The sequence below is a fragment of the Lynx canadensis genome, chromosome C1 (assembly GCF_007474595.2).
Source record: "Lynx canadensis isolate LIC74 chromosome C1, mLynCan4.pri.v2, whole genome shotgun sequence".
Lineage (NCBI taxonomy): Eukaryota > Metazoa > Chordata > Mammalia > Carnivora > Felidae > Lynx > Lynx canadensis.
The window spans coordinates 80269993-80297899 of record NC_044310.1 but is presented as its reverse complement, the minus strand read 5'-3'; the positions used below and the strand labels follow the sequence as shown (position 1 = coordinate 80297899).

The following is a 27907-nucleotide window of genomic DNA, read 5'->3' as shown; positions in this document are numbered from 1 at the left end:
GACCGAGCCGCCGAGGCACCGCCCGCGCTCCGCCGCCGCGTCTGGGCGTCTCCTGCGCCGCCCAGGGGAGCGAGCTCCGAGCATCTCGCGCTGCGGCCACTCCTCGGGGCCAGGAGCGGGGAAGACGAGTACTAGAAACCCCCAGACCCGAGCGCAGCCTCTTCCCGCCTCCCGAACCACCATGACCCACTTCAACAAGGGCCCTTCCTACGGGCTCTCTGCCGAGGTCAAGAACAAGGTACGCCCGGGCTCTGGTGGGGCGGCCACGCCCAGGGCGAGGGGTGGGAGGCTAGATGCCGCCCGAGGGTCCCTGGGACTGCGGCGGCGCTGGGCCTCTCTTCTCTGCGCGCGGTGGCTGTCCGGCTACGCGGGGAGGAGACGTCGGGGAGGCGCGAGAGTGGCCGCGCGTCTCGGTCCTGGCCCCGGGCTCGAAGCGCCGGTCTCCCAGGCGCGCTCTCCTGGCTTTGTTCAGCGCCGCGGGCCAGGACTGGCGGCGGCGGTGGGTTCCCGGGCTCCTGGAATCCCGCAGCGCCGGCCTGCAGCTACCGGAACCGGTCCGTGGCTGCAGGACGCGCCCCTCCGGGAAGGGGGCGCTCCTGCCTGGTCATTCGCCCTTAGGTGGGGCCCATCGGCGCGGCTGGGGACCCGGCAAGCAGCCCCCGCCGTCCTCCCGGGCCTGGGCTGCTGCCGGACCGTGCGTCTTCCCTCACCCCAACCCCCCGGCCGAATTCAGCCACAAGCCGAGTCAGGCGGTTACGTGGCCAAACTGGGCCCCCCATTGTTCCTTGCCTCTTCCCGGGGAGAGGGGCCGTTGAGCGGTTCACCGACCCCAGGGACCCCCGGACGCTTCACAGTTTCCGAATTGCGGTGCCTTGAGGCAAATTAACTGCTGCTGCTGCTGCTGCTGCGGAAAACGGAGACAAAGCCTGAGTGCGCCGCTTTGGAAGCGATATCTGCTGTAGAGTTGAGATTTTTTGTAAAACCGAAGTTTGTAGTACATTAGACTTCAACGGTATCAAGGATATTTTCGTGGGTTGCTTTTGTTTTGGGTATGTTTGCCGAGGCGGGTTGTAGTGTGGAGTGATTTGCGTTTGGAAACTCTCAGCTTTGCCACTGCCTAGCATTAGGAATGCATTGGGCTTATCTTTGGGACTTTTGGTCTGGGAAAGAGATGAGAGGCGTCCCCCCTCCCCAAATCCTCTCCTTCCTTCCTCCCTCCCTCCCTGCATTCCAAGCCCATGACATCAGGGGTTTCTGGGGGGAGAGAGCAGCCAATCGGCGCGGAACTGTGCACAGAACGCTCATTGTCTCCTTTCTGCTGTTCTGGCCAAAGCGCCACAAAGGAGGGCTGCTGTGGTTTAATTCCCATTAACCTCCCGGGAGCCGAAGCATGTCAGGATTGCCACCGCACCGTCCGACCGCTGGTAGAATACGCTGGCATTGTCAAAGCTGCAACATCCCAGTGTTGAGGGTGCACGCGGTGTGGAGTGAATTATATAGAGGCAATGAAGCGCACCGTTGTCAAACCCCAAGGGAGAGTTATAGCTCTTCTCCCCCCCCCCCCCCCCCCGTTACAGCCTGCGCATCCTGATTCAGTTAATAAATTCTGAACAGTCTTTGAGGCAAAGAGTTGATTTTAACCTACGAATCCAACATTGGAACGTTTGGGTTCTTTACTTTGTCTAGTGCGTTGCCCTTATTCGAAAATAGTTTCCTGAACATTTTTTTTTAGAGGACAGAGAAATGGTTTGTGTCTGATTGTTTGGTTCTTTCCAGGGTTTACAAATGGAGCTTTAGGAATCCTTTCAGAGGAATCCGCAAGTCCAAACTGTTGGATGTGATACCCTGGCCTGGCATGTACACATTAATTTTAATTCGCCCTTGTGATTCTTGGCTGGGGACAGTTGAACGGTTGAGTCTCTACCTTTTGCATTGTAAATGAGGTCCTGATAACTTTGGCAGTCCTTCAAGTGACTTATTTTTCTTGGATGTTCATATCCGTATTAATTTCTTTTTTGCTGACTAATGAAGCAGCTTCTGCCCTTTTCCTCCTTTTTATTGAGCAGACTGAAGGAATTGCACACACTGGCTAGATCACTGTAATTGTACATTTTTAAAAACAGTAAAACCTCAGTTTTCAGAGCCTTTGGAAAGTTATAGCTTCGAGTTTCTATAACTGCGGGTTTATTCCTTTAAGCACAAAAGGCATATTTTAACTACCCCATTCATTTATATGGGCCCTTCATACAGTACCCTTTCATAGGAAGTCTTTTGATCTTAACAGCACAGCAGCCCCTCGAGGTGGGAGGGATTGCTGGGGCTATCCAACATCATTTATAGGTCAGGATGCCAAAGCTCAGAAAGGGTGTGATTTGCTCAAGATCACAGAAGAGAGTTGGAATATTCTAAGAATGTAAACTCTCAAAGTGATATCTTAGTGAAGTAGTTAGGGATATTCTACTACCAGTCACTGTTGTCTGCCCACCCCCCCCCCCCCACACACTTTTGCTGTCCACCTGTCACTTCTTTACATTGTAATTACTCATCCAATGCTGTTTTCATCTGCTCTGGGCTTGGAAATCAAATATCCATGTTTGGTAAGGCTTTTGTATGAGATACTGCATTTCAGCTGTGGACACAGTGCCAACAGAGGAGTGGGTATATGGAACATGAACTTTGACACTGCTTGGTTTGGACACTTTTTGATTTCTTCCTCTGTTTTCTTTATGTATTGCATAAGTGATATGTTGCTTAAATGTAAGGTCTGTTTTTCCCCCCTCTTAAAACTTCATTTAACAAAGTGGAAAAAATACAAACGTCCTCAGGAAGCAGTGTGGAACAGACCTTGGATTCAAGCAGACATGGGTTCTAGTTCTCCCTCTGTCACTCTGCCTTGTATGATGTTGGGCAAGTTCATGGATATATCTCTGTCCCAGTTTCCTAATCAGTAAAATGGGGGAAATAATAGTTACCACCCCTAAACACTACGGTGAGATGTGTCTGCTTGTAGTACGTACTCGGTGACTATGTTGTAGCTATTAGTTCTTAGTAATTGAAAATTAGTATCGATATTCTATTTCTTAGACTTGTCACTGACTCTGTAAGTATTACATTTCTATTAAATAAGCCTTTGGTCTTTTTATATTCCAGCTGTCAAAGCAGTTCGTCAATGAATTGAGGAAATCTTTGATCTTAAGTACTTTTAATTAGTAAAAGTGCAGGGGAAAAATCTGTAAACTTAAGATATTTATTTGACAAGATGATAGATAATACATGGCAAAACATATCAGACTAACTTTTTTTTTTTTTTAATGGCAAAAGTTTGAAAACAGCCTAAAAAAGTAGAATCTTTCAGCATGGACTGTGAACTGCATCTTTAAACAACAAAAGGGTCAATAACTTGGCAATCTGCAAAGATCTTAATAGAATAGTAGGGTCAGGGATAATACAGATAACACGGAAGCTGGTGTAGATAATTCTGTGGGATATGGAAACACTCATAAAGTAGTAAGGTCCTGAAAAGAAAGAAACAGAAAGAAAGAAATAGAAAGGAAGAAAGAACGGAGTAAGGTTGAGCCAGACCCCCCCACTGCATTTTGGGGACCAAAATGAAAAGGAAAACAGTTTTGTGCCTTTTAAGCTGTGAGAAAACATGACGGGTCCTTAAGGAAAGCACAGCGTTTCCTGACGCTTGGCTCTGAACAAGATGTTGGAGCCAGTAGACCTCCTTGTAAAGTTGAGGATGTAGGGAAGCATACCCTCCCTGGGCTCACAGCAAATGCTGTGGGGAGCTTATAGGTCCCAGGGAAGGTGGAGGAAATCAGTTGTGGAGGGAGTGGGTGGAGCTGAAATTACCTCCGTATCTTTGAGGGGGGTCATCTCTCTGAAGTATTAAGAATGGGAACTGGAATGAGCGTTCTCACAGTTTTCTCACCTGGAATGTATGGTTTGAGCAAAATAGCTTCTTGCGGAATCTTCTTGGTTGCAACAATGGTAGCCCTCAACGGTTAAAAATCATGTTGGAAGACTTACTACTAAAATTGTAAATCACTGAAGAGTAAGTTAAACAATCATATAGTAACAAATAGGACCAAATGTCCCGCGAGGCCTGCCAGCCAGCCTGCCTTTGGACAAGCAGTTGCTCTAAGAGTGTTCCTGATCACATTAACCCCAGGTGATTGTGGACTCCAGCTGCAGATTGCACCCTAAGGTGGTCTGCCTGGTAGAGCACCAGAATCATGGTAAAAATGTAGCTGGGTCTAGCTTTAGTTTGTTGTTGTTGTTCCGCAACCAACGTGGGGCTTGAACTCACAACCCTGAGATCAAGAGTCGCATGCTCTATTGACTGAGCCAGCCAGGCGTCCCCAGACATAGGCTTTTAATTCAAAGCTTTTCTTTTTTTTTATTTTTTTTTTATTATTTTTTTTTTTTAATTTTTTTTTTCAACGTTTATTTATTTTTGGGACAGAGAGAGACAGAGCATGAACGGGGGAGGGGCAGAGAGAGAGGGAGACACAGAATCGGAAACAGGCTCCAGGCTCTGAGCCATCAGCCCAGAGCCCGACGCGGGGCTCGAACTCACGGACCGCGAGATCGTGACCTGGCTGAAGTCGGACGCCCAACCGACTGCGCCACCCAGGCGCCCCTCAAAGCTTTTCTTTACGGTCTCTTTCCACCAGCCATAGGGGTTCCAGTCTTATTCATTGATGAGCTACGTCAAGATCTGTATTTCAGAATACAACTTGGGATATAGTTGATGCTTAATAAGTATTTGTTGATTTAATGAATTTATCCATCAGGAGTAGATTTTACCATCTTTAAAAATTGGAAGTTAACCCTATTATTCTTCGCAATAGAATTCTGTAGTGCAATGTGATCATTTGGAAGGACAAGGTGATTTTCACAGATTGCTTTTCTTCAGTTTGTTTTATTAATGTTACACTGGAAAACTTATTAGCAAGACAATTCTTGTGCTTTTGCTGAGGCTCTTTCTTAGACTCCCAGATTAGGGAGGAACAGTAGAAGTCCCCTCTGTAAGGCTCTGTGGGATACCTGCATCTCCCAAAGACCACCTGCAAAGTGGTCACTCAGCGGATCTGGCCTCCTGGGTGGGAGATGCCATTGTGGTTTACCTGCCCTCTTTTTTTCTCCCCCTCTCTTGACCAAAACAGTTCAAGAAAATACATTTGCTAAATTGAGAAGGGGTACCATGCTTTCTTCTCTAAAATGCTGAGACATATTTACTCTGGAATTTTAATGAAGATCATTATCAAGTTCACTGTGCTGTGTGACCCACAGCTTTTTACACTCTTTCCTTTGTGGAAATTGTACTATTTGTCTCTATCCACTCCTTTAGATTTCAGAAATAAGCTTGATGGGGTGCCTGGGTGGCTCAGTTGGTGGTAGAACATGTGACTCTTGACTGATCTCAGGGTTGTGAGTTGGAGCCCCATGTTGGGTGTAGAGTTTACGTTAAAAAAAAAAAAAAAAAAGCTTGATGAGGAAGATGTCACAAGTACTGTCATCAACCAGAGGTGCATCCTTCCCCCGTACCATTTCCCTTCCAGGTTCGGATCGTGGGTGTTAGTGAGTATTTTCACCTAAAAGTGTTTTATGAACCGATCACTATTATCTGTGACATTAAAAAAAGAAGAAAATGAAGCACAATTGGATGGCTTTGGTTTTTTAGCCAATTATACCATTACACCCAGCAGAATGAGAAAATGCTTAACTTACTCTCTCAGTATGACTAGGTGGTAGGAGAGGGCTCGTCCTTAGAGGTTTTTGGCAAGTTTCATTTTATTCTAGGCATTAGCCTCCTACAACGTATATTCTGTGTGTGTTGGTTCTTCCTAACCCTAAATTCCTGGCCATACTGGAATTTAGTGCACTCCATGGCACTCATCAGTGCACTGTGCTGGGCTTTTAGCTGTTATTCACACATCCTTGTGCTCAGGTTTTTGTTAAGGATTTCTTGAGCCCAGAGTAGATCCTGGTTGTGGGGCCTGAAGCATATGCAGTGTGGGAGGGTGGAACATGTCAATCATTCCCAGAAATACAAAAATACCTGGCAGATTTTATAAAAACATACGACTGTGGGAATCCTTGTGAACTTGAAGATACCTGGTTCTTGTCAGTGAGAAAGTAGATTCTCGTGCCTAAGACCATGGACTACGGAGACTGCGTTTGAATCTTGTTTCTGCCCCTTACTCTGCGACTCTGGGCAAGTAACCTGTGTTTCATCTGCAAAATAAGGATATGGAAATACCTGCCTTCATAGGGTTGTTGGGAGAAGTAAAATAGACAGTGTTTGTAAAGTGTTTAGAATCATGCCTGGAACTACAAGCACACATCATGTAAATGTTTGCCATTGTTCCACGTTGCTGGCTGGTTCTCTGCTGGTTACGTTCAGTCCTGTGTTCTACTGAGCTTCTCTTGTTTTCTAGATATTGAGATTATCTCCAAGACTTGGACATTCATTCAGGAATCTGTTTGTATCTGAATGAGGCTTCTGGCACATAGGGGACCACAATGCCAAACAATACCTCTGGATTTCACTTCTGTGTCCAGAATATGATCTGCCCCTAGAGTCCTTATCCAGGACTCCTTCCCCTGGTAGCCTGTGCTCCCTCTGTGAAATGCCGGGGTTCGAAGCCTGTTCTCATTGTGTCCACATTGCCCCCAGAGCCAGGTGCTTTTCGGAGAGCTCGAGGCTTTGCTTTCTGGCCATGTTATTATTTGGCTTTTTCTTCTTAAGAGATAGATTTCTGTTAAACAAGATAAGATGCCTCTTTCATTTCTTGCTTTCAGATAGGGCTCATATTCCTCCACAGTGCACTGATGAACATATTTACCTCTTTGTGTTTATTCATTTATTTTTAAGATTTTATTTTTTTTTTTATAAAAATTTTTTTTTTCAACGTTTTTATTTATTTTTGGGACAGAGAGAGACAGAGCATGAACGGGGGAGGGGCAGAGAGAGAGGGAGACACAGAATCGGAAACAGGCTCCAGGCTCCGAGCCATCAGCCCAGAGCCTGACGCGGGGCTCGAACTCATGGACCGCGAGATTGTGACCTGGCTGAAGTCGGACGCTCAACCGACTGCGCCACCCAGGCGCCCCTAAGATTTTATTTTTTAAGTAATCTCTCCACCCAGCGTGGGCTTCAACTCACAACCTGGAGATCAAGAGTCACATGCTCCACCGCCTGAGCCTGCCCCTACCCCTTTGTGTTTAAATCTTGGTTGCACTGGAGGCCTTTAGTGTCAAATGGTCTTAGGAAGGCTTCTCATAGACCTGTGTGAAGGAAGTCCATGGGCCCAGAAGATGTAGTATTAGTTTTCCCCCATAAGGAAGGGAGGGAACTTCTTCAGCATCTTCCTTCTGCCAATAGGAAGCTTCAGGGTATAAGTGCCATCAGTGGCCTGCAGTGGGCAGGCCAGGGGATTGGAGGCAGGAGTGCAGGGAAAAGAGATCTTTGGGTGTGGAAGGACTCTTTCGGGTGAGACATAACCTAAGCATTTATGGCCATTTTCCTCTCCTCGCTGACACGTTTCCAGGGGATCCTGGCTGTGGAGTGGCTAGACAGGGCTGGCCAGGACTTCGTTGTTTCTCTCCCCTTCCCAAGTGTTTGGACATTGATCTTTCTTCATTATCCCCCGCCTCTCAGCCTGCTTCGTGCTACACAAGGCTCCACAAATGGGAGAGTGTGTGCTTCATGATCGCAATTTTCCCTCCCTCCTTTTGTTTCACATGGGAGGAAATTGGAGAGAAAATAATCAATACCATGTGTAGTAAGTCTCTCATAATTCAAACATGTGATTCTACTTTGAATGCAAAAATAGCAACAGCAATCATAGTTCTGATCGAGTACAGAAATCATACTTAGGTTAAACGTCATATTGTGAGCTTGTCAGGGTCCTTGGCCTTCGCAGCTAAGCCGGAACTCTGGGGCCGTTCTCGAGAGTTCACGAGAGTTCACGTATGGCCACATCCCTCCCCCTGAATGGGCCCATTCTCTGCTCTGAAGACTGGGAGGCATTTGTCTCTGCTTTTTCCTTACCTTTCTTGAGAGACCTGTATGTTGTAGAAATCCCTCAGCCCCACCTCATCTCGGCCACACATACACACAGGCGTGTGCTTTGCCAGCCAGGCTTTCGTTTTGAATTTTCTTCCCCTCTGGGCTTGATTTTTAAATTTTCTTCTTTTCCATGACTGCTCTGTTGACACCCTTTCCTGCATTCCGTCTTACAGCACCTTCTAAAACATGCCTGTCGTAGGAGGTTCCTTTTTATAGGGGCCCGTGGAGGAGTTAAAGTGTTTCTCGTCTGAGACATCTCTGCCAAATATCTTCTTATGAACTTTTGAACCACGCTGGCAACGCCCTTTGAGACTGCTGATTCCCCATGGGCTGGTTTGAATCAACATTTTCTCGAACTCTGCAGCATGTTCATGGTGCATCAGTCTGATGCGGTGATGGTGGTAGAGGTTGCTTCTGGATGCCCTCTCCTCCTCCGGGAGTGGAAAGGACTTCATGTGAAGCCGCAGAGGCCCAGCCTGCTGCCTAACCCTCCTCTGGCTGGCTGGCAGCACAGCCCTCTGCCAAAGGCTCAGTGTGCAGCGTAGACACTTCCTGTCGGGCTGGTTCGGGGGGTGGGGGTGGGAGAACATTAGTGGAGGAAAAGACGTAGGCTTTGGGGCCAGACCTGGGTCCAAATCCCCGCTGAGCCCATGACTTTTGGACAAGTGATCTCTGTATGGACACAGTGCATCTACCTTGGGGCGCCATCTTCCTTGCCTGTGAGAACCTCTTCTCTTTTTCTGTTCCAATTTTGTGACTGAAATATTTGTTGTGAAGAGTGCAGACAGTGAAGTAGTGAAAGTATCCTGTATCCCTTACCCCCCACCCAACCACTGGTGCAACTTTGAATATCATTCGACCATTTTAGAACTGAATTGTAGTCTTTTGTAGAGATTCTGGTTACTTATTCATCACCTCCCTTCTGGTGGATATTTCCTTAAAAAGTACTTGTGTAGAAAAGCACATAACTGTTGACCTAATAAAAGTGTTACAGGTAGTACCAGATGACGCTCTAAAAAAAATTAGTTTATCCTTCCCACCAAAGGTGGGAAAGAGAAGGTGGTTCTCTTGGTGGTAAACCAAAACGATATCAGAGCAGGCTTGTCAAAATTCAAGTCACTTGTTTTAGTTCATTATTATCAAGCCACGGGTCACTGACATCTGTTGACGCCTACTGTCTCAGTCACCCCGCCACTCAGGTGTGAGTTGGCAGCAGAGTGAGGTGGGGGCATCGCTTTTACAAATTATTTGATGATACGTAGTTTTTAAAATAGAAAGTCTAGGCAGCATCAAGATGATTTCTTATCAAAATGGCTATCAAATAGTGTCAAGTGATTGTTCCGTATGATGTTCTGAGTTTGAAGGAGAAAATCTTGATGGTATCTGGACAGGAGTGGCCAGCAAAGCACACATAGAAGGGTAAGGGTTGACATTTATTGACTTCTTCATGATTAAGGTGAATTAAATCCTTGATTCTTCCCAACAACTCTCCGATGTTAAGTGCTATTAATGATCTCTGGTCTACAGGTGAGGAGGTCCCAGCACAGTAGAGCTGGGATTTCAACCAGAGCATTTAGTTGCCAGAGCCCATGCTCTTAACTGTTTTAATCAGAAGCCAGAACTCAGGGAGAACTTGCATCTTTCAAGGTGAAGAGGAGAAGGCAGACCAGAGAGGGAAGCTCTAGGATGAAGTTCTTTAACAAGCGGCCACAGGGAGGGGGATTGGAGGGGCTTTCCGGAGTGCTGCAGAAACAGGCCACTGGACTTGGCTACTGAGGGGTCACTGGTGACCTTCTGAGAGATGGTCTTCCATAGAGGAAATTTCCAGAGATGTTAGGAAGAAGTACTAAGTGAGGAAATGGATAGGTTTGTCATGAAATGAAAGAGAAAACAGGATGGTGTTTGTAGCCGGCAGCAGGTTTAATCAAAGATTGGGACACCTGGGTGGCTTAGTCGGTAGAGCAGGAGACTGATCTCGAGGTTGTTAGTTCGAGCCCCTCATTGGATGGAGATAATACTTAACAACAACAAAAAAAAAGTGATGAGTGCTTGTCGTGATGAGCATAGCATAATGTATAGAGAAATAGGATCACTGTGCTGTATACCTGAAACTACGTAACACTGTGTGTCAACTGCATTCAAAAAAGGGGGGGAAAAGGCACCTTTTCAGACAACATAGGGGGTAGTGTGTGCCCACTGATGGACCAAATAAGGGGAAGGCCTTGGTGTGCACTTTGAGTGGGACCAAAGCAATAGAAGGAAGAAGGTTCACTGTGAAAAGCTGGGAAGGAACAAGAAAGAGGACCTGGAAACAACTGAGGTGGGTGAGACCTCTCCTCCTCCTTACCACCGTTGTGTTCCCCTCCTCACGTGAAATCAGGGTGTTCCTTTGCTCCTGGCCTTGTTTTCCCGGAGCCACTGGGATCTGATGGTGCAGGCAGCAGCAGTGGGAGGGGACCGGCCAGGCTGACGCCTGCCTGTGGAATATACTGTTGATTCAGCTGCTGCTCTCTGCTGAGTCCTGCTGAGGCCCCTTTGCAGCCTGTGTACTGCTCTCTGTCCTCATTCCCTGGGCCCTTCATCTGGAAGGGATGCAAAGTTGGGTTTATTTTGTTTTTGTGCCTGGATGTCTATAGCAAGCCTTCATTACATAGTCTCCAAGAGGCTTTTTTTTTTTTTTCCCTCCAAGAGACTTTTGCACAGCACGCTGATGGGGGATCCAGAGCTTCCAGAGGAACTTATTTTCCCTTGCTCCCTGCTCTCACATAGCATTAGGTTGGGTAAAATGTGCAGTTGGCTTTATTGTTGAGATGTGGAGGGCGCCGTGTGACCTCATCACGGGGTCTTCTTGGGCTTCAGGACTGGAAAAGGGAGCCATGTGGAAACGTATTTTTTTAAGGAACTCTGTCAGTCTTGTAACTTTTTCCTTCTTTGTTGCAGTGTATAAGAAGCCTGGGCCATAGTTTGCATCTGTCCCGTCTTTGGTGGCAGTTGTGTAGGACTTGGTGTCATGAAGGTGTTTGAACCTGATTTTTTGACTTCATCTTTTTTCACACTCCCCATTAAAGCAAATCAAACCAAAAACCTTTTTACTTAGTGTCTCAACAAGTTGGGTATCCTATATCTTCATATGCTATTTCATGATGTAGGTCATACAATTTTTTAAAAAGAGGAAATGTGAAATCCCATCCTGCTTTTTTAATGGAAATTTCATATCTAATTTTCACTGCGAAGAAAAAGGCCCTGGTATCTTGCACAGTTAATATATCCTTAAGACTCCTGTGAAACCTCACTAGCAGCATCTAGCCTGTGTCTAAAGTGAGGTATTTCAACTCTGTTCTTCACCAGTTGTGTAAAGCCAGGTCTCTCAAAGGGACAGACTCCGCTGTGGTTAGAAAAGGCATTCAAGATCTGAGACCTAGAACTGGGCCCCCAGCAGGAGCTCCTGATGTACTGAGGGCTGACCAGAAGGCTGGGGTCTTGCTCCTCCTTGGCCTTCTTTCTGCCCATGGCCCAACAGTAGCTCAGGGTAAGGGGGCAGTGTGTGTTTGACTCACTTTTGGGGTGGACAGCTGGGAGCACTTCGATGAATGTGGTCAGCGATCTGGGAGCAGGGAGCATTTCCCAGGTTGGTAGAGATGAGTTCCGTGTAAATACAATGTACACTCAGGGCTTTGGAGGTGGATTTCATGCCTCCTCAGGTCACAAGGCCCGTCCTACTAAGCAGACTTGCTGTATAGTCGATGAGGAGTGAGTATACATTCTAAAGCTATGGAAGGAAGACTTCCTGCCTTGATGCCCCTTGTAATGAGAGAAACCAAGGACAACGTTTCAGTGCCGACCATGTGGCTGACCCACAAGTTATTCAGGAGGCACCTAGGTGCCTACTGAGGACACCAGTACCTGAAGATGTAGATGGCAGTAAAAATGGCAGATGGCTGCAAGTCTGATGAGCGATGAGTGAGGCGGACCCTCAAATATCCTAGAGGTGAGGTGAAGGAAGCAGAGTGTTCAAGAGCATCTCTGTTTTCATCTCTTTGACCTGAGGGGCTTCTGTGACAGTCCCCTTTCAGCAGGATTTCTACAGCAACATCAAATTCAAGACCCAGCCAGCCTCCTTCCGAAGCAAGAGAACGTTCTCCAGCAGGTTTTCTTGGGGGTCTCCTTCCCCCTGTGCTTCGCTGGCACTCACGTGCTCTCCATCCTTACAGGCTGATTGTATGTCTCCTTAGAATTGCCACATACTTGTCTTGGGTCTGCCTGCAGTGTGGCATTCAGAACAGATTGACTTCCTCTTCTACAGGACTTTCATCTAAATATTCAGATGGTACTAGCCTGTTTCTTCTCCTGCCCCCAAAGTCCCTTCTAGGTTATATATAGCCATTCCTGGCGAACAGTCTCTCATTATAGGCTGTGTATGATTTTTCTGATCTTGTCCCCATTCAGTTTGCCCCTTCTAGAAACTGTTGCCCATTTGTCAGTGTCCCCTTCTAGGCTGCAGCACTCAGAATTCATCACGGTAATGCCACAGATATGGCTTAACCTACCAAAGTCCAGTGGGATTATTAACTAACTCCTTTGTTTGACTACAAAGCACTGAGTCATTCTGTTTTGATCACTGTAATGAGGTAGATGAGGCACCTCCATGTCAAAGGATTCCAATCCTTGCTTGGCAAGTTGGTTTTCCCTCTTTATAAAGTAAGGGCGATGATAATTGCATAAGGTTTTCTAGTTTACATGCTCCTCTCACACCTGTTTAAGTAATCCTTTCCTTGGCTACCTTATAGAGCTGTTATTATCAAGCAAATAACACAGGCAATAGTATTTTATAAAGAATTGTATACCTGTGCAGACCGTTAGCTTTTTTTAGACAGAGTTGTTTAGCTTATTGAGTATGCATGACGAGTTAGTTCTAAAACTTTGGTGCAGGATTTTACATATACCTGGGATAATTTATTAAGCTAGGATGTTCTGAATCTGAACTGTGTTTCTTTTGAGCTATTCCTAATTTAATTTTCTATCCGTTTGATAAGTATGTCCAATAGTTTCCAGATTGCCAATTGTTAATTTGTTACCAAGACAGAAGAGAATAGATCTGAATCTAAGCCTCAAGGTACATATCACTGGAAGCTCCTCCTACCTTGACGTAGATCAGCACAGCGGGCATGGTTGTTGCTTCTGACCAGGCCCTACTTCTAGAGTTACTAAACTGGACCTAAGGAGTGCCATGGACATAGGGACTTTTATGAGAAAGTAAAACAAATATGTCCCTAGTGGTCCATCTAAGATTACTAGATTGGTAGATCAAGGAGATGTGGCGCCTGTAAAAACCAGCAGTATTCAAATGCAGATGTCTTTCCGAAACAAGATAGATCTTTAAATCTGTGGCATTTCTCTAGTTGGGTACTACTACCAATGGATGAAAAATCATTTGTTGAATACCTACTTTGCGCTAGGCATGGGCTCTAGGGGTACAAGATGACTAAAGCCTGTCTTGTCCCCAAGGAGAGTACAGGCATGTTAGATGTGTCTTGCATAGGTATGCTGTCTCCTGGTAATGGATGACTTTCTCTACCCACCTCTGCCCAGGTACCTGCACACTCTCTCTCCAGGAGTCCACTCTAGCATGACAGCCAGGCTCTTCAGCCTATAGTAGAGAGGTCCTTGCCTTTCGGGTGGGGGTCAGGAAGCAGTGGGCCCTCATGCAGTTTCCTGTTCTCATCTCACATCAGTGAGCTGTTTAATCCATGCATCTTTGTTCATCGTGTTCTTTCTGAGTCTGGATTCTTCTGGGAATCCAGCCTCTGTGCTCACTCCCACCTTGTTTAAAAATTTTTTTTTTTTCAACGTTTATTTATTTTTGGGACAGAGAGAGACAGAGCATGAACAGGGGAGGGGCAGAGAGAGAGGGAGACACAGAATCGGAAACAGGCTCCAGGCTCTGAGCCATGAGCCCAGAGCCTGATGCGGGGCTCGAACTCACGGACCGAGAGATCGTGACCTGGCTGAAGTCGGACGCTTAACCGACTGCGCCACCCAGGCGCCCCAACTCCCACCTTGTTTAATTGAAATTTCAAAGTCCAACTTTTAACTATGTATATTCTAAATTGTATATTCTAAACTGAAGGTCTTTTTCTAGTTAGAGAAGGCAAAGTTGACATTCTGTTTTTTTCTGCATTTTCTTATTTATTAGTTATGCGGTTTGCTTTATGCATTGGACTAACTCCTCTTAGGGCATTTTAAAAACTTTGTCAGTTTCATAGTATTGGTACATTGAGCCATAATATCTTTGCATTTATCTGACTATACGTATTCGGAGAGAAAAAACTGTGCTGGTGCCGTATGCTGACATGTTGATCTGAAGGTCCAGCTGTACCTCTGAGAAAAGGGCCTGGCTTTACAATGCATTTAGGCTCTTCCTGGGCCAGCGCTCTCACCAAGGAGAAGGCCATGTTCAGTTTGAGCATGAAGATCATGAGGCCCAATGACAAGAAGCTGGACAGCTTCATGTCCGGCATATACCAGGCTCTCCTCAAGCTGGGGATGAACTCGGACCTCAAAGCCCAGCTAAAGGAGCTGAATATAACAGCAGCCAAGGAAACTGGAGTTGGTGGTGGTCCAAAAGCTATTATCATCTTTATTCCCGTTCATCAACTGAAATCTTTCCAGAAAATCCAAGTCCAGCTCGTCTGTGAATTGGAGAAAAAGTTCAGTGGGAAGCATGTTGTCTTTATTGCTCAGAGGAGAATTCTGCCTCGGCCAACTCAAAAAAGCCATACCGAAAATAAGCAAAAAGTGTCCCAGGAGCTGCACTTTGACAGGCGTGCACGACGCGATCCTGGAGGACTTAGTTTTCCCAAGCAAAATTGTGGGCAAGAGAATCCACGTGAAACTGGATGGCAGCCAGGTTATAAAGGTTCATTTGGCTAAAGCACAGCAGAACAATGGGGAGCACAGGGTTGAAACTTTCTCTGGCATCTATCGGAAGCTCACTGGCAAGGATGTTCACTTTGAGTTCCCAGAGTTTCTGTCGTAAACAAATATGATTTAAAAAAAATGCTGTTAGGTGTCCCTCTTGTTTACCTGAGGCAGATCTGGTTTTCCATAGCCCTGGAATATACTCATTTGCCATCAGATCTTTAGCATAGTTCAGACCGTGGAAGGAGTCTCAGATTCTATAGTGACCTTGAGGAAGGCATGCAATCTACCTTGACCTTCTTATCCCAAACGTAAAAGTGATTTTTTTCTCTAGAATTCCCACCTCTATCACCCTTAAGATATAAATCTGTTTTAGGGCACCTGGATGGCTCGGTCAGTTGAGCAGCCAACTTCAGCTCAGGTCATGGTCTCGCAGTTTGTGAGTTCAAGCCCCGCACCGGGCTCTGTGCTGACAGCTCAGAGCCTGGAGCCAGTTTCGGATTTTGTGTCTCCCTCTCTCTCTGCCCCTCCCCTACTCATGCTCTGTCTGTCTCTCTCAAAAATAAACATTAAAAAATTTTTTTTAAAGATATAAATCTGTTTTTCAAAAAGTAGTTACTTTATCCTTTTCATCAGCAATAATCTGAAAAAGAACGAGAATTGGGGATGCAAAGACATGCAGGAGTGGGCATGCTGATGAGTGGCAAAGGGCAGTATCCCAGATGAGTCCCAGTGGAACTTTTTGAATCATAGACAATAAAGCGAACAGTATGTAGTGGGGTTCGGCTAATAGTTTGTAATTTCTGTGCTCAAGCCGCTAAAAAAGGAGAGCATTAACTCTGATGTGTCAGGCATTGAGATGGGCCCTTCTTTACCTGTGGAGCAGGCTTCATCCTCACAATGGTCCTGGGAGGAAGACGACCTCCCTCACCAGGGTTAAGTTATTTACTTAGGTCGCACTAGAATTGGGAACACAGTTTTAGGAAGTTTTAAAGTTTGATTTCAAGACATGTGATCTTTAGCTTGTTGTATCCACAATGTGAATACTTTAATAATTTGCCAAGGGTGGGGAAGGTTAAGGTAGGTAAAAAAAAATGTTAAAGCCTCTTCATTGTCTTCATGAGGTATCAAGAATGGCAGATGCTGGGGGTGCCTGTGGCTCATTGGATTAAGCATTAGATTGTTAGCTCAGCTCAGGTCTTGATCTCAGCTTGAGCTCAAGCCCCGTGTTGGGGTCTGCACTGGGCATGAAGGATATCTAGATAGATAGATAGATAGATAGATAGCACTGGGCATGAAGGATATCTAGATAGATAGATAGATAGATAGATAGCACTGGGCATGAAGGATATCTAGATAGATAGATAGATCGATAAAAAGAAAGAAATATATTTTTATATAGCAGGTGATAAAGAAGGGAAGAGGCATCGTGGTATTTCAGGTGGAAATCTATTTGGTAGTCCCAGGGGGTACTGTTCTTTAAGGTTTTATTTTTAAGTAACCTCTGCACACAACATGGAGCTCAAAACCACAACTCCGAGATTAAGAGTCATATGCTTCAGGCATATGCCAGCCAGGCATCTTTTCTTTATTTTAAACATCCCCTTTCTGATTACAGTTTTTTTTGGAAGGGTGTTAACACTGTATTTAATAGGTATTTGTCTCTTTCCACTAGAATGTAAGCTTTTCAGGCGGAGACTTTGCCTTTGAACCTAACTGGAATGTAGTAGCCACTTGAATAATGGACGGAAGGAAGGAGTAATGGAGAAGGACGTTGGAGGAAGAATCCATGATGCACAGGAACTCTTGAAACAGAGGGACGCTGCATTGAATAGGATCGTACTTAGAGGGTTTGGGGTAATGCTGGGTTACCTTGGTGGTGTGAGACAGGGAGCCTAGTGATCTGGAATTGCCCGCCTCCAGGTTTTACCAAGCACTGTGAGAAGAATATATTGTGAGGAGTGCATGGGAAAGACACATCTTCATTCTTTCGAAGATTCTAGACCATCCCTGGGTGTAAGCGGGGCCATCCGACAGTTCTTGTTATATATATAATCACTGCCCCTCACACGGGTGCACCCCCAGCTTCTTACTAAATTGCACTTTGGCTGAATGCTCCCTGCTTACACTGAGAAGCACCATAAAACAGTGCATAAAACAGTGCACTTTGGGGTCACTTGTTGAGATGGTTTTGAAGCTCCGTTTCCCTCATTGCTCCGAATCCCCTTTTAGGGATTTTGTTGGGGAACTTCTCAGACCTCCTTGGCTGGAAGGGCTTGGCTATTGGCAATGAGCAGGCTTTCGTCTGATCTAGTGTCTCCCTTTACTGTTGAGGCGTCGGCCCTTGGGTCTTGTGCTTGTGAAGGGAGATGTAGTGTTATTTTATACTTGATTCGCCCTAATGTATGTGTGCACGTGGCAGAAGTGGCAGACAGACAGGTGCTCACCTCTGGGAAGGGAGGAGGATTTGGCAGGGGGAGGGGAGGGAGGTGAAGAGAAACCTGTGCATTTTTACTGTCTCCATGCTCCTCAACCTTTTTTCCATCACTGCTTCCCCAAAGAAAGTTTTTAGATGTTTTTCCTAATTACCTCTTGACTCCCACCAGATTTAGTACAAAGGGATAGAGTTTGTTGGGGAGGGTCACAGGTTACCGTAAGGTCTACGGTTGTTTTCACTCCCACCACAAGAACCCACTGTCGTCCCTTTGCGGGGCCGTGTTACCCCCATTGAAAATGCACACTCTGCATGCTTCTGTACTGTTTATTTATTATTATTCTTTTTTTAAACAAGTGTTATTTTAGAGATCCAGGAGAAAGGTCATACAGCTAGAAAGGATTGAGCTGCCCTTAAACCAGAGGGTGACTCCACACTGGTTGCTCTTAGCTCTGAGGAGCGAGCCCAGGGAAGGGCAGACGGCTGAAGCCACCTGGGCCTGAGCGGCAGCCCCAGCACAAGAGGAAGTGGGGGTGGGCAACCGAAGATACCAGGGGGGTGGCAGCAGGACTGGCAGAGCTCTGACTGGCCAGGAGGATGACTGGCAGGAGCTTTCTCTTCACCTCCAGCCCAGATGCCCCAGAGGCTTTTCTGTCTTCATTTGCTTCAACTTTGATTGTGTTTGGCAAGGGGGATGTTGGTGAGCTTTAGTTAGGAGCCTGCAGTGGGGGTTCTCCAGTGATGGTACCAAAGTTGTCCGGACATGCACCTCCCCGGGAGAGGGGTCAGGAAGCAGGGCTCTGGGAAACGCTGCTGTGCACTTGAGGGACCCAGGCAGAAGGTCTGTGAAAGTGGCTTGGGAAGATCAAATCAAATAAATCTTGAAGAAGAGTAAAGAAAATGATGTTTATAAATAACTCAGGAGAGTGATTTTTTTTAATTATTTTTATTATTTCAGAGAGAGAGAACATAACTAGGGGAGAGGGGCAGAGAGAGAGAGAGAATATCAATCTCCAGCAGGCTCCACACTCAGCGTGAAGCCCAACACGAGGCTCAATCCCATGACCCTAGGATCATGACCTGAGCCAGAATCAAGAGTTAGATGCTCAACCGACCGAGCTCCCCAGGCCCCCCAGAAGAGTCATTTTTAAACAAATCAGAGTGACATTTCCATGATGTATTAATGAAGTGAGATTAAGTAATCTTTTAAGCTAGTTTTCTTGTCAGCATTTTCTGCCTGATGTTCAGAAATTAAAGCTTTTTTAGATACAAATAGTGAATAAGTGTTATTGGCCAGACCTTACTTTTTATTTTTAATTGCTCTCAGTCCCTTGATTTTACAAGTTGTGTATATAAAACAGTTAAAAAAAATATCCTCTGTAATTAAAGAATATAACCATATTTGCTTGGGTTGTGTTCTGATACACTTTTAAAGGAAGCACTTCCGATTTCTGTGTCCTGTGGAACAGTGCTGCAGGCCGGGAGCTAAAATTTGAAATAGATTTTTTTTTTCCTGGATGATTTCATAGGAATTTTTTTTTCTTTTTAAACTCACAAGTACATATTCTGAAATTTTGAATTCTATTTAGCTGGGCTGTCCGCAGAAAGCTCACTTATTTAAAAAAGTGGTATTTGAGTAGAAAAATCCTTGCTGCTCCTTTACTTAAAGTAAAATCCTAGGCCAGGAGCAACAGTTACAGGATGGGGATGCATTCCTACTTTTCATCTTTAGATTAGCACTTGGGGTCTTGAGCTTTGCCTGGATGTGCTTGTGAATTTTTTTCGTGCATGTGCTATTACATTAAGTCTGGAGACGGAGTCGGCCGTCCAGAGAGCTCCAGCTTGCAACTAGTCAGTGGTGGAGTCAGGGTTTAAACCCTGACTAATTCCAGCTAATTCCAGTCCTTGATTTTTCTCTCCTCACTCCCTTGATGAGAACAGTCCACAGGGAAGATGAATTTCTCTCTGGCTTTTCTGCTAGGATATTTCAAGTTAGATCTGTAATCACTTTGTGGTTTGGGGCATGACATTGAATCTGTCAGACATATTTGCATAAAGGAAACATAAATATGCTTTTAGGGGTTTTTTTGTTGAATAAAAATTTGTCTCTTTGGGGCTCAACCCCCCCTCCAAAACACCCCCAGCCCCTCCAGCGTTACTTACATTTTTACGTTTGGAAAAATTAAGAGAACGAATTTCCCTCTAATTTTTGCTGGTTGGCCAAACTGTGTAGACAATTTAGAATGGAAAGAGACCTAGTGCGCTCATTGGATTCAGCCTTCTTTTTGTGTAGACAGGAAATGGATCAGAAGCTAGATGGATTGACTGTGAACTAGGGCCCATAGCAAGATGCGTGGAGCCAGCTCAGAGCCCTGGCCGCACCCCTCCCACCCTAGCCTACCAGGTTTGTCTTCAGATTCATTGAAATGCAACTAGTTGAGTGTTTTGCTTTTGAAAAAAAATTCAACTGGGAGATTGTTTTCCACAGCTAACACTTACGGAGTGCTGGTTTTTCCTTTTCTTTTTTGCTGGTCCCTTTCCAGCCATACCACACACACCCCACCCCGCCCACATTTCTAGCTTTTTTTTCTAGTCACCTAGAACCAAAATCTAGTGTGAAAATCTTAAATTTTTTTCTATCAAATTATTTATTGCATTTTCTAAAGGTGCCATTTATCTAAATAGATATGTCCCCTATGTTGGGGGAGATACATTCATTATGTAAGAATACGTATCTGAGGTGTAATAGGAGTAATGCCTCCTTCCTGCTCACCAGAGGTGAATGTGTCCCGTTGGCAACACCTTCCATCATCACTGCCTCCTTCTTTCCTGTTCCCACATCCAGTAACCCAGACTGGCAGGAAATCCAAATAAATGTGGTGTTTTTTTTGGGGGGGGGGGGATGGAAGTACCAGAGGGCAGGCAGTTAACACACATTGTGTACTAGCTTTATATTGTGCCTGACCTTTTATAAACTAACCTCCAGGCCAAAATTTGATCCAGGACACCTTGCACAGCATTAGTTATTTTAACATGAAAATGTAAACTCATTGAGTTTGCATTTAGAATTCTGGCTAAGTAAATCTACGGCTCAAATAAATCCTCCAGTAGCCTATGGGAGGTATAGAGCCACTTCTCTAACTTGGGAGGAAAATGCAGATCAAGGACTGCTTCTCTCTAAATGATACAGTAATGAGTGGAATCCAATGATTCTGCCCTCCACAGTGAAGACGGTGAATCAGAAACCCTGCCCGGCCGCTTGGTGGTGAGGGTTCGGGAGAGGGTTCCCTGTGGAACTAGAACTTGAGGGCCCTCTCCACAACAAAAATGTCCTCAGACTATTTATTTCAGTAATGAAACCTAATCATGTTTTATGGAAGCAAATGTTTCTGTGTTCATTTCCGTTTCCATAGATGCTGCAACAGTCAGTTACAAGCTCATCATCTCTCCATCCCCCTGGGCATGATCTGCGTGTTGCTGGCATTTTACCTGTGTGAGAAGAAAAATGACACATAATCTCTTCTTTCCAGCTGTGTTCTTCTTAATTGGTTGACCGACCTCTTTAATATTCCTAGGACAAGGAATAGCTTGAGAACTGGTTTTTAATAATATTTTGTGTAAATTTTATTTTTTTTTAAATTGAGGTTTCTGGTCTTATTATGAAGAGATCTTTGAAAATCTGTGTGTAGTAGGTTTTAGCGTGTATAATAGTATAGGATCTATGTTTGTAAATTGCCTTTATCATAGAATTCTGTTAAGTAAGGAATTTTTCTTTTAGTTGTATTAAATGTTTGGAAATCAGGTAGTATGCTAGGTACACTAAGGGTCTAGAAGTGACTCCTGTGAGCTTATAGGATATAGACCACATAAACAGAGCTTCTTAGTGTAAGTTGTACTTACAGTACAACGGTCAGTACCAAGGAGTGCGTGCATGTGTGTGCACATGCACATGGTGTGCATTTGGCTGAATAGAGGCGTAGAAACACCAGAACCCTGCAAGCAGCAAAACTATTGGCCGAGATGCGTTGGCAGGTTAAGACACTGTGTAAAATAGGTGCATGTGTCAGAATCCTGCCGTTCTCTTTTTTGGGAATGTGGTGTTTAATGACTTAATCTTTGAAATTTAATATGACGACTGCCATACTGTAATATGCTATTAACTCTTGTCACTTCCTGTGTGTCATGAGTGGAAATCTGTCTTGTTTTGATCCATAGTTTCTCCTTCTCAATCCCAGCTTCTCTCCCTGTACTGTTCAAATTTTCTCTAAGAACCGCCTTAACTAAAGTTTTTTATTAGTTACTGAAGCTGTAATAGTTGGTTAGGTTTGCCAGTGAATTCCAATGAGTGTAATTTACTGCATGTCACAGTTGTGGTCTTAATGGATAAGAAAAGTAGAGCAAGCTGAAGTCAGCAGTTTTTGATGCTTTAATGAAAATTTTTCCAAAGTTGGTTAACTTGTATTTCAGATCGCTTCCAAGTATGATCATCAGGCAGAAGAAGATCTTCGAAACTGGATAGAAGAGGTGACAGGCATGAGCATTGGCACCAACTTTCAGCTGGGCTTAAAAGATGGCATAATCCTCTGCGAGTAAGTTTTGGCCATTTCTGTTCTTCTGGTCCTTTCCACAAGGCTTCCGTGCTGTCCTCCTTCCCAATCCAGGGTGTCAAGCCTTAACATTTCAGAAATGTTTTTAATGCTTTCTTACTGATGTTAAAGGAGCCAACTTTACATTCCAGTCCTTGTTTTCGTCTGAACAATAAATGTCACCTGTACTTTACTTTTCAGACTCATAAACAAGCTACAACCGGGCTCAGTGAAGAAGGTTAATGAGTCCTCGTTAAACTGGCCTCAGGTAAACAGCTGAACCTGCAACCTCTGGTTATTCTTTATGCAGCGAAGATTTGATTAAAGTAGACATCTTAGCAGAAATTAATGCACATGGCTATATTTTATTTTTTACTCTGCTTCCATAATTAGTTAGAATTAGTTCTGTGATTATTAGATCCTTAGCTTAGAAGTTGTATTTAGTCTGTCAACTCTTGGAGAGGATTTGACACAGCTTATACAGAGAAATACAATCTAGACCATAATGATAAACAAGGGAAAAAGCAAGGAGTTTAACAACTAATGGTTGATTGTAGCACACCATATTAGGCAGTCTTAGTTCACAAATGGGTGTGGTTACATAAAATGGGATATTTTGACTATATATTTTGAGATAATAAATTATTAAGGTGAGTAATCCTGTACCTTTTGACAGAATTTTAGCCCTGGATAGCTCAGACAGAATCACAGAATTCTTAAACCTATCTAAGGAAGATCTTGCCTTCAAAGAACTGAAAAAAAAATGACTACGTAAAAATAAAAAGACCATTATGTGACCTACTGTAAAATACTCTTTATTTACTCTTTCCGTTTCCAGACAGAGCTGTGCTTAGTATGTATCTGGTCAAGACTCCTTGCCAAGTAACTTTCTGCCTGGCATCTTACAGTAGTCACGAAGGCTTATAATGTTTAGATAATGTGAATGTCAGTGTTCAGCTCCCAAAGTTATATGGCTCTTTTCCTTTATAGTTGGAGAATATTGGCAACTTTATTAAGGCTATTCAAGCTTACGGCATGAAGCCACATGACATATTTGAAGCGAACGATCTTTTTGAGAATGGAAACATGACCCAGGTTCAGACTACACTGGTGGCTCTGGCAGGTCTGGTACGTATATGTCTTTAATGGCTGCTTTTAAAAGTCCCACCATGTTGGTGATGAATTATGTCTTTTCTTTCCCATGGGCGTTCTGGCTAGGCGGGGAGCAGCCTCTGTCTCCTCCATAATTATTAGCTTTATGGAAAGGCTGCTGACATCAGCTGCCTCATATAAGAGAGCTTAATCAGAACACTTAACATTTCAGAGCCACAGGTATTACTGACTGGCCTTAAATATGTTTTTCAACCCCTCAGTTTGAGTATTACCTAGTGAAGCCTTCATCTACGGACAGTAGCGTTTCTTTGTTGTTCCTTCTGTGAAAAACTATTGGCAGAATCTCCACTTCAGTGTTCCTTTTTAGTTAGTGTGCAAATTTCTGTCTAGGCTAAAACAAAAGGATTCCATACAACCATTGACATCGGAGTTAAGTATGCAGAAAAACAAACAAGACGTTTTGATGAAGGAAAATTAAAAGCTGGCCAGAGTGTAATTGGTTTGCAGGTAAGCAACGTGTTACTGCCTGATTCGGTATTGTCAGTTCTCACCATGTAAAGTGTGTCTCTCATAAGTAAGGAATGGATGAGATCCATGCTAATGTAGGTTTTGGGGATGGATATGTGGTTTATATAATTTATGTCCATTCAAAGCCCCTGAGACGTTGATGATGGTTTCAGAAGAAACCTCAGGCATGCCATCAGACTTGACAATTGTTTCTCTAGGAAATGACTTTTCCTCCCTAATTACATTGTCTTTATTTTTTTAAGAAAACGTGTTTTATAAATTCCTAAATGATACTGACCAAATGAGGCAATTTTATAAAACCTCAATGCCGAAGTCATTTATTTGCACAATACAGCAGCCAAGCACTACTGGAAGTACTTAGTGCAGGTATTTTTTTCCCCTTCACATCGTTCCCCTGGAGAATGTCACGAAACCACCACTGAGAAGTGTGCCCTCGCGGCCACTGCATCATGTGAGGTTGGATTTATTTTTGTACACTACAAAATCGTATTTGGTAAGAAACTGGAAACCTGAAATTCCAAACAGTAGTCAGTTGGTTAAATTATAACCGCACAGAAGGAACCAGAGTAAGGTAAAAATGATACACAAGAATTCAAAGATTAAGGAAAACAAATCAGGTTACAAAATACAATGGTCAGTGCGATCACGATTTTACTTTAAAGATCTCTGACCCTCCCCCGTTCGTGCTATTTTTGAATGTATATGTATTTACATGCATGTGTATTGATAAATATATACACAGGTAGAGAAGATAAAGCCTAGAAGGACACACACAAAGGTTTACAGCTAATATCTGGGTGGTAGGATTGTAATGATTTTTTTTTCCTCCCTTCCTTTTTAAGGAAAAAGACCCATCAGAAATGTGTCTCCAGCTAATAGAACTGGATATATCGGTTGGCCTTAAAGCCATATTCTCAGTGGAGAAAAGAATTCTTATTCCTCTGAATTTGGTTGAGTTCACATTCCTCACTCTTTCTCTCCGGTGACATGAGAGTTGGAGGAATAAAATGTGGTCCTTTTCCCATGAAGATGCTGGTGATCTCAATGAGACTTTAAAGAAGCCCTTGTTGAGCTGCCAGAGAAGACACCTGGCATTTGCTGTCACTTTTTATACAAACCCCTGGAGTAGAAAAGCATGCTGCCTAGTCAGAGTGCCTCTGTCCCTTTAAGTGGCTGATGCGGTACCTCTTAATTTGGTTATCTGTGCTGTATAGACAGTAGGGAGAAGAGGAGCAGGGGTAATTATTCATAATTCTGCCCTCTAAAACCTTGTTTGAGATTTTTCTTTTTAAAGTGAGCACCTTGGGGGCGCCTGGGTGGCTCAGTCGGTTGAGCGTCCGACTCAGGTCATGATCTCATGGTCTGTGAATTCGAGCCCCGCATCGGGCTCCGTGCTGACAGCTCAGAGCCTCTCTCTGACCCTTCCCCGTTCATGCTCCATCTCTCTCTGTGTCAAAAAAAATAAATTAAAAAAACGTTAAAAAAAATTAAAATAATAAAGTGAGCACCTTGAAAGTTGTGAAAGCATGGAGATTTTGTATCTAGCTAGCCTCAGCACAAAAAAGGACTTGTCAATTGTGCCCCTCTGTCTTTTTAGTAGAACACAAAGTTTTGCTTGTCATATATGGTGGTGACCTGTGGTAATCATTGCTAATTTTAACTTCAAAGATGGGAACCAACAAGTGCGCCAGCCAGGCAGGTATGACGGCCTATGGGACCAGGAGGCATCTTTATGATCCCAAAATGCAAACTGACAAACCTTTTGACCAGACCACAATTAGTCTGCAGATGGGCACCAACAAAGGAGCCAGCCAGGTAAGCAGTGCCTTTTTATACTTGGAGCAAAGAGTAGAGAAGGATCATTTAAATTAGCACTTAACTTACTCTTTTTTTAATGTTTAATTTTTAGAGAGGGAGCGAGGCGGGGGGGACATAGGGCTCTGTGCTGACAGCAGAAAGCCTGATGTGGGGCTTGAACTCAGGAACAGTGAGATCATGACCCAAGCTGAAGTTGGATGCTTAACCAACTGAGCCACCCAGGCATCCCACACTTAACTAAGTTCAAAGGACGTATTTTTTGTATGGTATAAAGTACATTCCTTCAGGAAAGGTGGTTTTGCTGAGAAAGCAAAAGAATCAGAGGACCTTTCTATAGGAACACAAGTATGGTGTGTTGGCAGTCAGAACAGCTGGTCTTTCCGTCTAACCAGAAGAAAAGAGATACGTTTATTATAGCAAGTTTATTTCTTGCTCCAGATCCAAGTAAATTGCTCCTTCTAATGCCTCTGAAACTTGGTAGGTAAAATGATCTGGTGTTCTAAGGAGGAGTTAGGTGGGGCTCTAGCATGGTGAGAATGCCAGCATTCTAACACCATGCAAGATGGAAGTATTTCCTGGTTAAAAATAGATCAGCCCCTCATAGGTTCCCATAACCACTGGAGAGCAGGCAGGGCTCACATCCAACAGGAGTGGGGGATAAGGTTTGAAAAAGCTTTCTTCTTGTGACCTAAAGTTGAGATGTCCTGCCACATGTGGCATTGTCTTGTATAGGAGCCATTCAAGTTTCCTTTTTTACCAGTTAAACCTGGACTGTCTGCTTGGCATAAATGGAGAAATGAGTTACTGTACTTGTGGCTGGCTCTTTGAGACTTCAGGCCTTAAGGACTGCTCGGCATAAGTTCTGCTGAATGTGTGATGAGCTTCTGAAATGGATGGCCTGGAGAGTGTATGTGGTCATAATAGGTACTCACATGTAACTCTCCAGGGTGCCCACATTACGCTGTGCTTTTTACATTGGTTATGTTGAATCCTCTCCTAAATCCAAAGTAGGTGGTATTTTCTCCATTTTGCATATGAGAAACCTAAAACCAAAAGTATTAGCTTGTTTAGAGGCCACCTAGCAGTTTTATAGCAGAGCAAGGATTTAAAGGAAGGGCTGACCCAGTTTGAAAGCCAGTGAGTATTGGTACTTAAGAAAGATTCAGCATCAGGACTATTTGGTAAGCTAGCTTTACCCCTGAAATGAAGTTATTATTACATTAGCGTTCACAATGTGAATTTCATAACTTAGAAAATGTTCAGCAGACTAGATTTTAGCTGCTGTTTTAACTTTTATACTATGTTCTAATACCAGGCGGGAATGTTAGCACCAGGTACCAGAAGAGACATCTACGATCAGAAGCTAACATTACAACCGGTGGACAACTCGACAATTTCCCTACAGATGGGAACCAACAAAGTTGCTTCCCAGAAAGGAATGAGTGTGTATGGGCTTGGGCGGCAAGTATATGATCCGAAATACTGTGCCGCTCCCACAGAACCTGTCATTCACAATGGAAGCCAAGGAACGGGAACAAATGGGTCTGAAATTAGTGATAGTGATTATCAGGCAGAATACCCAGATGAATATCATGGAGAGTACCAAGATGACTACCCCAGAGATTACCAATATGGCGACCAAGGCATTGATTATTAGATTTACACAGAGGAGCTCAGTATTTAGCCCGTTTTTATTCAGTGAGAACCAAGCTAGCCTTGAGTAATTTTTATCTTGTCTTCCTAAAACACTATTATGCTTATTGTACCTAAAAGAAATATTGCCTTACGTACATTCCCTTTTCCTTTTTCTGCCTCTTCCCTAAATAGTTCCCTTTTAGTGCTGTAACAGTTAAATCCTACAGCAGAAGCAATAACTCACATATGAAGTAAAAAGGAATACTGTGAAAGGGGAGTACTCTTGTACAGCCAATTCTCTTATTAAAGACCTATGCATTTTTACAATCTACTTAATAGACTGGGATTTTCAAACAATAGGAAGCTTTTTTTTTTTTTTTTTTTTTTTTACAGTTATCTGGTTTCTATGTGGAAGACTAAAGTCATGCTTAGAGCTAAATGTGGTCTTTGCCAACTAAATTTAAGATGCAGCATTTTAGAAATTTACATATCAATGTCTACAGTATTGTTTGCTAACTTTTAAATAAAGTCCTGATCCGTGTGCATTTGTGATTATATGTGTACTCATTCTCTTACCTAAACCGACAAGATCTTTTCAGAGTGGTGTTTCTAAAGGAGCGTGTACAAAATCGGCCTGCAGACAGTTAGGTCTGGGTGGTGTGTGTGCTCTTCCTGTTTGTGCCAATGTATCAATGTAGAGTTGCTGTTTCCTTCAACTGTATTTATTGCTGCATTTCTCAGCATAAACTTATCCCGTTGTATTTTTTATAAATAAATATTTTTTTTGAACATTCA

At 44.0% G+C, this 27907-nt stretch overlaps 3 protein-coding genes across 5 annotated transcripts in view; 2 read left to right on the top strand and 1 right to left on the bottom strand.

Annotated features, from left to right (window-relative positions):
• On the top strand, positions 1 to 27907 carry CNN3 (calponin 3). Its single transcript, XM_030325722.2, has 7 exons — positions 1 to 238; positions 21900 to 22021; positions 22220 to 22286; positions 23009 to 23146; positions 23522 to 23638; positions 25328 to 25474; positions 26793 to 27907. The coding sequence occupies exons 1-7, from the start codon at positions 182 to 184 to the stop codon at positions 27132 to 27134; spliced, it is 990 nt and encodes a 329-aa protein (XP_030181582.1). The 5' UTR covers positions 1 to 181; the 3' UTR covers positions 27135 to 27907.
• LOC115520920 (40S ribosomal protein S7-like) lies at positions 14236 to 15408 on the top strand. Its single transcript, XM_032594342.1, is given in 2 exon segments — positions 14236 to 14872; positions 14874 to 15408. Coding segments are annotated over 2 exon segments (633 nt in total). The 5' UTR covers positions 14236 to 14482; the 3' UTR covers positions 15117 to 15408.
• SLC44A3 (solute carrier family 44 member 3) overlaps positions 22029 to 27907 on the bottom strand; it is a 104023-nt gene continuing 98144 nt past the window's right edge. For 2 of the 3 annotated variants that reach the window (XM_030325715.2, XM_030325720.1), the window contains one exon: positions 25917 to 26520. The gene's annotated coding sequence lies outside the window, so the exon portion shown is untranslated. Of the gene's footprint in view, positions 22104 to 25916; positions 26521 to 27907 lie in introns of those variants that run through there. The other variant, XM_030325716.2, reaches the window with a different exon arrangement.